The sequence below is a fragment of the Thermobia domestica genome, chromosome 5, assembly GCF_964235325.1.
Source record: "Thermobia domestica chromosome 5, izTheDome1.hap1.1, whole genome shotgun sequence".
NCBI lineage: Eukaryota > Metazoa > Arthropoda > Insecta > Zygentoma > Lepismatidae > Thermobia > Thermobia domestica.
In genome coordinates, this window is record NC_137458.1 from 149,571,625 (window position 1) to 149,585,441 (window position 13,817).

At 35.6% G+C, this 13,817-nt stretch overlaps 2 protein-coding genes across 2 annotated transcripts in view; one reads left to right on the forward strand and one right to left on the reverse strand.

Moving 5' to 3' along the window:
- Positions 1-10,241, forward strand: part of LOC145684553 (uncharacterized) — an 11,513-nt gene extending 1,272 nt beyond the window's left edge. The window contains exon 2 of the mRNA XM_081756947.1: positions 9,708-10,241. Within this exon, the coding sequence (XP_081613073.1) occupies positions 9,708-10,241 (534 nt within the window). The remainder of the gene's footprint in view (positions 1-9,707) is intronic.
- LOC145686175 (uncharacterized) overlaps positions 1-13,817 on the reverse strand; it is a 158,301-nt gene that overhangs the window by 96,945 nt on the left and 47,539 nt on the right. The gene's annotated exons all lie outside the window — the stretch shown is intronic.

Here is a 13,817-nt window from a genome sequence, read left to right on the forward strand (position 1 = left end):
ATAGTATCGTCTACCCCTTGTTTCTATTATTGGTATAAAACTAACGTTGAGTTGATGTTGAGTTTAACGTTCCTTTCAGCAGCGAGGCTATTTGAGACTTTACCTACTGATTAGCGTGGAATCCGAACCAAATGAGCTCACACCGGGAATCAAACCGGATCTCTTACCTCAAAGGTGCGTAAGATAACCGATTAGTCACGAAGGAACTCAATATAAAAATAGAATACCACATATTACTTCACCGACAGATTTATGTTTTATGATCAGTCAAAGTAATATTTCTGGACATCGTAGCGAAAAATGTATTTCCTATTTCATGCGCTACGAAACATACAAAGAATAAATACAATAAAAACGAAACAGACAAGGATTCAATGTAAAATGCTTTGCCTCTCTCGAATAAATTACTCAATGTATTACAAGTGCATATCTCGAGCATTTCCAGTAGAACTACTAAACTGCGCTGATCTGTGGTGTAAGGGGTCCCGGGTTCGATTCCCGGTGGGAGAACTTTTGGAATTTTAAATGTTCTCGATGTGTCTGTGTTCATGTTCCTGTCGTTCAAGGTTACTGGAAATAACTGTAGAACGTGTATAACCGAGTAGGAACACAAGGTACTGACAAGGGGAAAGCAGACTTTGCTTAATGAACTTTCGCGAGGTAGGAGTGCGCATTTAAGGTGTCAATATTACAAACTGCAATAGCCAGAAAACCCGTCTTAAAGTTTTTGACTCTCCGCATAAATGATAGAACGCTTTAAATTATCAAGTGGCAGACTGAGGAATATCTATACCTTACGTGCAAAAGTTCCCTCTCGAGTAATTTTTCTTGTTGTAACTAATAAAGTAGCCATTTGTAACTACAAGTAAAATATTTATTCACCACATGTTTACAATGCATACAACAATAAAAATATTTAAATTAGTTGTATCCGTAAATATATTGACAGTGGCGTAATTAGAGGGGTGGCTATCGGGCTCAAGCCCCTCGAAATAAATTTTGTAAATACGCAATTTCATTAAAATTTGTCGACACCCAAAAGGAAAAACGTAAGTGTTAATTCAAGTGTTGTGCATGGCCCCTCCCCGAAACAAAATCCTAAATACGCCACTGTTTATTGATGTCATTAGATATATTATGGTTACCATAGTCGTTGTGCAAAAAATGTTCTTGACGCTTCGTATCCATATCTGTGTACAGTGCGAATTACAAGGAATATGAGGGGGAAATCCCCTTAGGTAATACTGGATATATGCTACAACCAGAGGCATAATTTGAGACTTTGCTTGAGGGGGGCAAGAGCACCACCGACATAACTTTCACGTTTTGTAGTAGTATATTAATAGACAATTGAGATGTATATGTATTCCTCAAACTCTTGGGGGGGGGGTGTCTCCTCTTGCTTCCCTAAATGACGCCCTTGGCTACAACTCTTATAGTTTCCCATGTAAATGTAGTTTGAAATGACGATCCTGGTTATAGCATATATCCAACATTACCAAAGGGAATTTCCCCTTGTAATTCGCACACTGTCCACTGATAGGGACACGAAGCGCCAAGAACATCTTTTACACAACGACTGCGGTAACCATAATATATCTAGTGATATCAATATACAGTGGCGCATTTAGGATTTTGCTTCGGGAAGGGGCTATGCACAACACGTGAATAACCACTTACATAAGCAAAAGAGGGGAACCAAAACACTATGAAAATGTGGGATAACAGGTCCGTGCTGTGTGGTCATACGGTTAGCATATTGGCCTGCGGAATCAGAGATCCTAATTTCAATTCGCGCACAAAGTAACAATTTTATGTGTACTTTTTTACTCAAATAATAAGTTCGTACATTTTAACTTCGATAAAAATAATGTATTTATCGTAATTTATTAATTTGCAAGAAAATACAAATTGCAACAAAAATGGTGTGCTTTTGTTGTAAATAACCCTGATCTCTAATCATAACACTATTACAAAGTACCACTTCATAAAGCTAATTTGCAAAACAATTATCGAAATTTTTATTGTGTGTAACTTGAATAAGGTACTAATTGAAGCTAAAACGTATAAAATTATTATTTGGGAAAACAAATAAAGAGATTGCCTTGCACGGAAATAGAACTTAAGACCTCTGAAGTAGGACTTCAGTACGCTAACCATCTAACCTCAGACTACGATATTGATAATCTATATTTTAATAACGTTTTCTTGCTTGCTTCTTTTCTGTGTCTATTCTAGAGAGGAAGATATTTTACTGGGAATTTTCTAGAGGAAGTAGACCAATTGACTTACATGTAATACTTCCCAAGTGTAACACTCCGGTTTTTATAAAATTTAACAGGTAGATACTACACATAAACGAATACGTGTTTTTTTTTTTTACTTTCTGTGGAAGAACGGTTTTAGGGGACAAAAACCCCCACCCACGATTTTGAAAGTTGACGTTCGAAAGGGAAGAAGAAGTGGACCGAATTGAATGAAATTGTGCACAGATATTGTAGACGTAAAATGAGGGAATACGTATTTCGTATTTATATTTTCCTTTAAAAAAACGGTTGGGTGGAGCATGAACCCCTCCAAATCTTCGATCACGAAATATCAAAAGTGTTAATGACAGTATGTCAGAAGTGCCTAAAGGACATAAAGGATTGCAACTAAATTTTGTGTAGTGACAATACGCAAAAATAAATGAATATGTTTTTTTTTTAATTTTATGCCGAAAAACGGTTTTAGGGATCAAAAGCCCCCACTCAAAGTTTTGTAAGTTGACGGCTGAAATGCAAGAAGAAGTGGACCGAAGTCAATGAAACCGTACACAGATATTGTAGACGTAAAATGATGGAATACTGTTTCGTATTTTCCTTTAAAAAAGTTGGGTAAATCTTCTAAACCTTTGATTACGAAATATCAAAAGTACATTTCTGAGGGCGCCTTGGCCCCAACACTGTTTTGGGGGCCAAGACTCCCTCTGAGAAAAGTAAATTTTAATGTAGTAGCGCAGCAAGGAGTGGACCGAAGCAAATGAAATTATCTGTAGGTATTGTATATGTTAAAAAAGCCTGTCGTGTTTCCCAAGTGTCCGCATCCGGTTTGCTTCAAATTTTGCACATCAACAGTAAATAGGAAATAAATAGACACGTCTTTCTGTTTATACGGAAAAAAACACTGTAAGGGTTAAAGACGCCTCCCGAAATACTATAAAATACGCTATACATACTGTTTGTGCTTACTGTTGATATGCCAAATTTGAAGAAATTGGATGGGGACGCTTGTTGAACACGGAAGGCCTTATTTTACACACATAATATCTACACACAATTTCATTCGCTTCGGTCCACTCTTTCCGCCACCTAACCCTTCGGTCCACCCAACAATTTTCCTCTTACAATTTTTTTTTTTTCAGGAAAATTCGAATCACGTATTCCCTCATCTTATGTCAATATGTACAATATCTGTACACAATTTCATCCACTTCGGTCCACTTTTTCTTGCCTTTCGGACGTCAACTTTCAAAATTTTGGGTGGGGGCTTTTGCCCCTAAAACCGTTGTTCCACGGAAAGTAAAAAGGCACGTATTTGTTTATGTGTAGTATCTACCTGCTAAATTTGATCAAAATCGGAGTGTTACACTTGGGAAATGTTACATGTAAGTCAATTGGGTTTCCTTCTCTAGAAAATTCCCAGTAAAATATCTTCCTCTATAATAAACTATATGCGCTTTCACATTCAGAAACCGGATTTACTTTCAGATTCAAACTCAGATGTCTCGCAGTAAAGACGAGGATGCTAATAATTTATTTAAAAAATCATTCGACATATTTGCTCCTTGGACTTATATTTGCTTTGAAACTTTTACACCTGTATATCCTTTTATTACAACACATTAGAAAAACATAATTTTAAAATCCACTCCTGAAGCCCGATTCAAACGAACAACAGTCATAACATATGTTCTTTATCCGCAATCTTGTATCGGTACGGTTATATCAGAATATTAGTTGAGATGATTTTAAGTTTAACGTCCCTTTCAGCAGGAGGCTATTCATAAGAAGTGAATAAATTAGAAAACCTACTTCCCAATACTGATTGTTAGTATTTCAATTTAAATCCATATTGGGAAGTAAGAATTTTGTATTTGAAAACATTTTTTAAATTGACAAAATTGTGAATTACACTTGCAACTTTTTATGGAAAACACAAGCATTCTATATGTGTGTGTGTCTTCATAGTCCTGAAACGATCAATTATCTCGCGAAATATACAGATCAGGAAAACAAAAACAACACGTGTTAAATATTTTGAAAAGGCTATCAAATGGTACCAAACGCAACCCTCTCATTCGGAGGTACGGGGGGTAACTTCAAAAATTTTAATGTTAACCCACATTTCTTATTGCAAATTTGGATTCTGCAGAAGAAAATGATAAATGATTTGAGCCAGAATGAAGACAGGCCCTTCACGGATGGCGCTTGAATCGACACAAAAAAGCGAGCAAGAAAACGTTTTAAAAATATCAATAATCAGGCCCGTAGTCTGGGGTCAGATAGCGTATTGGAGTCCTGCTTCAGAGGTCTTAAGTTCTATTCCCGCGCAAGGCAATCTCTTTATTTGTTTTCCAAATAGAAATTTTATACATTTTAGCTTCAATTAATACTTTATTCAAGTTACACACAATACAAATTTCGATAATTGTTTTGCAAATTAGCTTTATGAAGTGGTACTTTGTAATAGTGTTATGATTAGAGGTCATAGAGTTATTTACAACAAAAGCACACCATTTTTGTTGCAATTTGTATTTTCTTGCAAATTAATAAATTACGATAAATACATTATTTTTATCGAAGTTAAAATGTACGAACTTATTATTTGAGTAAAAAAAAGTACACATAAAATTGTTACTTTGTGCGCGAATTGAAATTAGGATCTCTGATTCCGCAGGCCAATATGCTAACCGTATGACCACACAGCACGGACCTGTTATCCCACATTTTCATAGTGTTTTGGTTCCCCTCTTTTGCTTATGTAAGTGGTTATTCACGTGTTGTGCATAGCCCCTTCCCGAAGCAAAATCCTAAATGCGCCACTGTATATTGATATCACTAGATATATTATGGTTACCGCAGTCGTTGTGTAAAAGATGTTCTTGGCGCTTCGTGTCCCTATCAGTGGACAGTGTGCGAATTACAAGGGGAAATTCCCTTTGGTAATGTTGGATATATGCTATAACCAGGATCGTCATTTCAAACTACATTTACATGGGAAACTATAAGAGTTGTAGCCAAGGGCGTCATTTAGGGAAGAAAGAGGAGACACCCCACCCCCAAGAGTTTGAGGAATACATATACATCTCAATTGTCTGTTAATATACTACTACAAAACGTGAAAGTGTTATGTCGGTGGTGCTCTTGCCCCCCTCAAACAAAATCTCAAATTATGCCTCTGGTTGTAGCATATATCCAGTATTACCTAAGGGGATTTCCCCCTCATATTCCTTGTAATTCGCACTGTACACAGATATGGATACGAAGCGTCAAGAACATTTTTTGCACAACGACTATGGTAACCATAATATATCTAATGACATCAATAAACAGTGGCGTATTTAGGATTTTGTTTCGGGGAGGGGCCATGCACAACACTTGAATTAGCACTTACGTTTTTCCTTTTGGGTGTCGACAAATTTTAATGAAATTGCGTATTTACAAAATTTATTTCGAGGGGCTTGAGCCCGATAGCCACCCCTCTAATTACGCCACTGTCAATATATTTACGGATACAACTAATTTAAATATTTTTATTGTTGTATGCATTGTAAACATGTGGTGAATAAATATTTTACTTGTAGTTACAAATGGCTACTTTATTAGTTACAACAAGAAAGATTACTCGAGAGGGAACTTTTGCACGTAAGGTATAGATATTCCTCAGTCTGCCACTTGATAATTTAAAGCGTTCTATCATTTATGCGGAGAGTCAAAAACTTTAAGACGGGTTTTCTGGCTATTGCAGTTTGTAATATTGACACCTTAAATGCGCACTCCTACCTCGCGAAAGTTCATTAAGCAAAGTCTGCTTTCCCCTTGTCAGTACCTTGTGTTCCTACTCGGTTATACACGTTCTACAGTTATTTCCAGTAACCTTGAACGACAGGAACATGAACACAGACACATCGAGAACATTTAAAATTCCAAAAGTTCTCCCACCGGGAATCGAACCCGGGACCCCTTACACCACAGATCAGCGCAGTTTAGTAGTTCTACTGGAAATGCTCGAGATATGCACTTGTAATACATTGAGTAATTTATTCGAGAGAGGCAAAGCATTTTACATTGAATCCTTGTCTGTTTCGTTTTTATTGTATTTATTCTTTGTATGTTTCGTAGCGCATGAAATAGGAAATACATTTTTCGCTACGATGTCCAGAAATATTACTTTGACTGATCATAAAACATAAATCTGTCGGTGAAGTAATATGTGGTATTCTATTTTTATACTGAGTTCCTTCGTGACTAATCGGTTATCTTACGCACCTTTGAGGTAAGAGATCCGGTTTGATTCCCGGTGTGAGCTCATTTGGTTCGGATTCCACGCTAATCAGTAGGTAAAGTCTCAAATAGCCTCGCTGCTGAAAGGAACGTTAAACTCAACATCAACTCAACGTTAGTTTTATACCAATAATAGAAACAAGGGGTAGACGATACTATCCTGCTAAAACCATGCATTTATTTCTTTGGCACATATTACAACGCATAGGACTATTTGCGACATTTATTATATAAAAGCTTTAAGAAAAAGAAGCTTTATGAACATTAAGTCGCTTAAAGCTTTTAAATCACTTCATAAAAATCCAGATTATGAATTACAAAAACTTTTTTACATTGTAAGTAAAAATACAAGCATATATTGTTTTTCTCTCTCTCCCCCCCCCCCCGTCCCTCTCACACACACAGTATCTCTCTTTCTCTACATATACACTTGTATATTGCAGTAGGTATCAGGAACATAAATAATTTTCATTTTGGACGTGTGGTTTAAGGTTGGTATTCAAATCAGAAATCAGTTCCCATTAAAACAATGTTAACGTTTCTCATTTTAGCGTCTTCGTATATAAATGGACATTGTGAATAAATGTGACGAAACGAGCTTATTTTATTTTTTCGAGTTCTTCAAAGCGGAACTTTATATTCAAGGGGTTGTTTCTATATATTGAAAAAGAGCTTCCTGCAACTTCAGATTAGTGATCTAGCGTCTTGACAACTGAATCACGATTGCTACGCGTTAATTGATTCGTCTTTAGTCTGTTTACGTGTATAATATACGCGCCATATTTGATTCAAAGGAAAGGAGTTTTGTATTTTGTTTTTTAAAAAATCTGCAATGTTAATAATTTGGTGAATACAATGATATAATGCCTTACGAGTCCTCAATTACATATTCCTGTGTTTTGCCAATCTATTTGACTATAAATAAGCTACGTTTTGAGCGACAAGAAAGGGCTCTTTATTTAGGCGACCCAGAGTAAGTAACGCTTTAGGTGAATGGTTAACGTGGAGATTCCCTAATTTTTCCAATCGGGGTTCGATTTGCGCCCTCTCCCTTTAGTTTTTTTCCCTATGTTTCATTTACAAGGCTAAGCTATAATTGAATGCTACTAAACGGAGATAATCTCGAGTGGAGAAATTCAGTGATGATGTAATCCTGAAAATAAAGGAAGAAAAATGAAAGGAGAAAACGAGTTATAGAGTTAATTCTGTTAATAGTTCTATATTTGATATTACTCGTTAATTTCGTGCACTTTTAAATTGTTGTTAATTGACACTATGCACTCCCCTTTTCTCCTAGTGTCTCAATGTGTAAATTTTCAGAAATACTATACAAATCCGGAGCCATCAGTTATATTTGCAACCTAAGGGGAAATACGCTTAGTACGGATAAGTTCTCCAACTCATTTGAGTGTTATCGAATTTTGCATTTTTAATATTTACAAATAAATTACAGCATACCCAATATTTAGCATTCTCAAAAGTCATTTAACGAATAATGAAATCGGATAAGTTCTTCTTTCGAAGTATTATGTAACAATCAGTGGCGCCGGAACCAAGGAGCTCAGACCCTGTTAGACCACCAAAATTTTCATTGGAGACTGGGCTCTTCCCTCGAATGATCGATCCGTACTTTAATTGATTTGTAGGTAGGACTCCTTGTTAATAGTTTCAAAACTCAGCGCAAGGCTTTGTGTTTACTTAAAAAAATGACCTACTACATATACCGCATAATCTATCCGTATATTATTTGATACGCATATATGTATAGTCATTTGAAGTAAGTTAGCTTGTTTATAATCCCTCATTTGAGTTAATTATAAGATTATTTAAGTCCAGTGACTGTTATCTCCTCATCGGCGGCTCTGGTGTCCGTATATTTTTTCTGGTATTGTGCTGTTTACTGTGAGCACAAGTGTCCAAAGACTCCCTTTTGTCATTTCGTCAGCCAGCTTTTCGCTCCACTTCTGCACAAAAAGACACTTTTCGATTTGTGCTTTTAACAGTTGGGGGCAGCTTCAAACTGCTGTGCTAGCTACTACCAGGCGTAATTAATCTTGAAGCAGGCGTTAGTTGGGTTGCCCACTGGCTTTGTACATCTCACGGACTTTGTACATCAAGAATTTCTGTTGCCCACTGTACACCTATACATACATCTAAGTTTGAACAATATTGATCGAGACAATCTTGAGAAATAATTTACACCACTTTTCCGATTTTACGTCATTGTTCACGAGCAAATCAGAGTCAGAATTGAAACATGAGGGATTATTATCTCCTGGGGTTACCTACGTTAACACTCACTTGTCATCTCAACATTGGTCTGGGGCCATTTTACTATACTTATCCACCTATGCCCTTTCTGCAAGGGGTGAACCGCTTTTAAACTTCGATTAGTTTCACCAAGACTTAAAGAAAATTAAGAAATCGTAGTATGACTTCAAGCCTTTGGTTGTCCAAACATAGAAATCGTACTTAAACCCTCTTTGTTGAATCTTTGTGAGATAGACCCAGTTTTAAATATAAAGTCTGCGATACGCTACCGATTTTCAAGAACCCTATCAAGTTATTGTATATTTCCATTTGAGAACAAATGTTTTGAGATTCCTTCAATGCAACAATTTTTCCCGAAATGTGCAATTTTGAAATTTTAAAATTCTCAGAAATGTTTTACAGATTACTCAGACACCCGACACACAAATAAGAGATAAACGAAAGCTGGATCATGTATCTACAGCATTACATATCAGAGGCGAAAACTAATTGAATAAAGACGACCAAAATTATCAAAATATTTCCGAGTCGAACATTAGGAGGTTCAAGTTAATCATGAAAAGATGGTATCTTATGTCTACTAGTTTCCACTATGTCTACTAGTCTACTACTTAAAAGGATATTTTAGAGTAGTTTTATCATGAAAGGAGAAAGTGAGTTTGATATATTTGATGTAGTCGCATTTATTATATGAAAAAAAATGCTGCAGAAAAAAACATTACATCATTTTTCATCAAATGTGCAGGCTTTTTTTAAAAAAGAAAACTTTCTATATTTTCTTAGGTTCAACGTTACTATTTAGGATTTTTGATAGAATCTTAATGTTGATGTTTCTTAAAACAAATACCGACGTATGGAACGTTAACGAAGTCTTACTTTCGTATATTACAGGAAGTGTTGAACGAAAGCATTGCCAAAGCGATCTTCTTTAGTGGGTGTCCTCTGTCACTTGTTGATCACCCTTTGTGGATTGAATTTTTAAAGAAAATTCGTCCTTCGTATGCTCTCCCATCAAGGTATCGCCTGGCTACGAGTTACTTGGATGCTCAATACAATGAAATGCAAGGGGAAGTTAAAATGAAGTTAGAGGAATCAAGAAACCTACATTTACAGTGTGACGGCTGGAGTAACTTGAGAAATGAATCAATCATTAATTTCGTCAATTCAAAGCCTAAACCTGGTTTTGTTGATTTCGTGTTGTCGAAAGAAAATAAACACGATGCACATTACTTGTATGAAGAGATTATAAAAGTTCTGCAAAAATATAACTCTGAAAAATTTGTACTAATCATAGGAGGCAATGCGTTCAATATGCTTTTAATTAGTAAAAGAAAGTATCCTAGTATAGTATCTTTGGGTTATCTTGCTCACCTTCTCCATTTGCTTTGTCCTGACATCATCGGATGTCCATTGGTAAAGACATAACTGGGAAGTGTAATTGATGTTGTTAAAACAATCAAACATAGCCATCACTTGCAAGCGCTATTTACACAAATATAAAGCGAGAAAAGGGTTACAATTTCGTTAAAGTTGCCTGGAAAAACAAGATGGGGAAGCCATTTACACTGTCTTCAAAATTTGCTTTTCAATAAAACTGTGCTTCAGACGCTCGCTGTGACTGAGGAATCGTCACTACCTTCAGAAATCAAGAAAAAGACTTATTGATTATGTATTCTGGGTTCGTATTGGAAACCTTGTAGCCATTTTGAAACCTATAGTGGATTTGATTAATTGCTTCGAGTCAAATGAGCCTGAGATAGACACTGTGCACTCAAAATTCCAGAGCCTTCATCTAACTCTGACAGAACAGTTACCATTGTCAATTCTTTCGAAAACAGAAGAGCAATCAATAATGAAAAAAATTAAACAAAGAAGTGAATTCGGCTTGGGTCCAATTCATCTAGCTGCAGATCTCCTCAATCCCACTTTTCAGGGCTGGAAATTGACCACTGAAGAATTACTTGATGGAGTAAATTTCGTTTGTGAAGTTGGAAAACAAATGAGATTGAATTCTGTTTTACTGAGAATATATTTGACTGACTATAGGGACAATGAAGAAATATGGGTAAGGAAGTTTTGTGGGATGGAATGGAACAAATGAGCTCACTACTTTGGTGGAAAAGATTTCGAGACATCACTGAATTAGCTGATGTCACCATTCGAATTCTTAGTGCTCCGGTTACATCTGCTGCCACAGAAAGAACTTGCTCTACATTTAGTTGGATCCACAGTAAAACAAGAAATCGTTTATCATGGGAAAGGGTAGGGAAACTAACACATCTTTCATATAACTGGAAGCTTTTAAATAAGAAATTTCCTGAGTTTCACGGATGCAACACTAAGAACCAGGGTCAAGGAACAAGTCACCAGCTGTTGGCATGCAACAGAACAAAACACCAGAGAGATTGGAAGAGGATTCAGAAGAAATGAATGGCATAGAAAAAATGAAGAAACGAGTGATAATGATATTGATTGTGTGATGATTCCGACTCTGATCTTACGGTTGATTCTGACAAGTAAACCTTACGTTTGGGTGAATCGAGTTGCTGACTGAGACACATATGAAAAAGTAGTAGTAAATGTGGTCAGTATTTCAGTCAAGTTTTAGGTGCGAAGCTCCAGGGGTTTAGGAGATACAGCTACCAGAACATCACATGGAAGTGCAGAATAGTCTTCATACAGTTGGAGGTAAAAGCTCTGTAAGACCTCTTGTAACGACAAAAGGTAAATAACAAATATATGGGTACATATTAGGACTAGGGGGAAGTCATATAGTAAGGGTATACCTGACGGCGGCCATCTTGAAATCCGCCATTTTGAATTAAGGTTAAGTTTTTAAAATAGGAATAGGGTCATATGATATATGATTTAAGGCGCAAATTTAATCAGAAGAACAATGGTGACGTTAATTTTGATTTACGCGCAATTGGTAAAAAGTTACAGGGAAATTAAATATTGTTGCAGCATATGTATTAGTCCTTTACCCCACCTTGTAAATTTTGTGTTAATGATAATAATTAAATAAAAAGCAGATGGATAAATATTAGGTCTATGGTAAGAGTTGCCTTGATGGCGGCCATGTTCAAATCCGCCATTTTGAATCAGACAAAAGTTTTAAACAAAACGCATAACAGTGACACCTTATTAATAGCAAATTTTACCATTACTCGAACGGTATAACCATTTTTGCTTTATCATTAACCAGCACAAAATTAAATGGATCGCTCCTTACGACTACTGCTTTGACGGAATTGTTAACGACAAATGTGTCAAGTGTAACTCGATTGCCTTTGTCAGGTGTGCTCACTGTGAGCAGAGCATTTGTGCAAGTCATGCACTCTTTTCTGAACTACATATTGATTGTACTAATTGAGGACTTTTCTGGAAGAAAGACTCAAGTTCAATTATGACTCAATTCCACTTTGGTCATTTTTCCTTAAATTAACAACTTGTTTATGCGATAACAAGTGCTGGTTAATGATAAAGCAAAAATGATTATACCCTTGGATTTATGGTAAAAATTGCTATTAATAAGCTGTCACTGTTATGCGTTTTGTTTAAAACTTTTGTCTGGTTCAAAATGGCGGATTTGAACAGGGCCGCCATCAAGGCAACTCTTACCATAGACCTAATATTTATCCATCTGCTTTTTATTATCATTAACACGAAATTTACAAGGTGAGGTAAAGGACTAATACATATGCAGCAACAATATTTAATTTCCCTGTAACTTTTTACCAATTGCGCGTAAATCAAAATTAATGTCACCATTGTTCTTCTGATTAAATTTGCGCCTTAAATCATGTATCATATGACCCTATTCCTATTTTAAAAACTTAACCTTAATTCAAAATGGCGGATTTCAAGATGGCCGCCGTCAGGTATACCCTTACTATATGACTTCCCCCTAGTCCTAATATGTACCCATATATTTGTTATTCATCTTTTGTCGTTATTAGAGGTCTTACAGAGCTTTTACCTCCAACTGTATGGAGACTATTCTGTACTTCCATGTGATGTTCTGGTAACTGTATCTCCTAAACCCCTGGAGCTTCGCACCTAAAACTTCACTGAAATACTGACCACATTTAGTACTACTTTCTCATATGTGTCTCAGTCAGCAACTCGATTCACCCAAACGTAAGGTTTACTTGTGAGTAGGACGGTAAAATTTGTAGTCTTTTATAGTGTTCCAAATATGGTAGAGGTTAATCTCTGTTCTACACCGAGTAATTTAAACTATCAATATGACCTTCACTGAGTTACTATATAGCTTAACGTTGTTTGCCATATTATTATTTTAAATTTACTATTTCAATAAATTCTTTCACAAAGCATTATTGTTAGTATTAAACTCAATTTAGTGAACACTTCTAGAAATCAGGAATTAGTTAAGTGTTTTGCGAAGTGTTATTCTTTATTTTATGGATTATTTTCTTTCAATGGCATATTTAGTTGCTTTGATTATTCTGCAACTTTCGTAATCATACAAGTACTTCTACGGAATGACAAATTCGGTAAATGTGTAATTTGTTTAGTTTCTAAGTATTTTTTAGGTTGTTTCTGAAGTCGAATTTCTTTACTTTGATATAAGTATCAACAACTTAGTTGTTACAGTGTAGTTTCTTAAACAGATTGAATTTATTAATTCAGTAAACCAGGAGTAAAACATAAGAAACTTATTTGTCCAATTGAGTACATCTCATTACCTATAGATAAAACACCAAAAATAACATTATTTTGTGTGAAGAAAGTAACCAGCTGTATCTGGATAATTAGTTGTTTATTTAATTATTTAAAAAAGTTGGTTTTTCATCAGTACTATTCATTTTTTAAGGTAAGGTATATATAAAACGGTAAAATATGGTTTAGCCCCTCCCTTGATCATATCCTGGATCCGCTTCTGTGTATATATATAAAAAGTATTATAAACTTTAGATTCTTAAAATAAGAAAGTAATTATTAATAACTCATTTTCCGCCATTAATAAATTTGATAAAC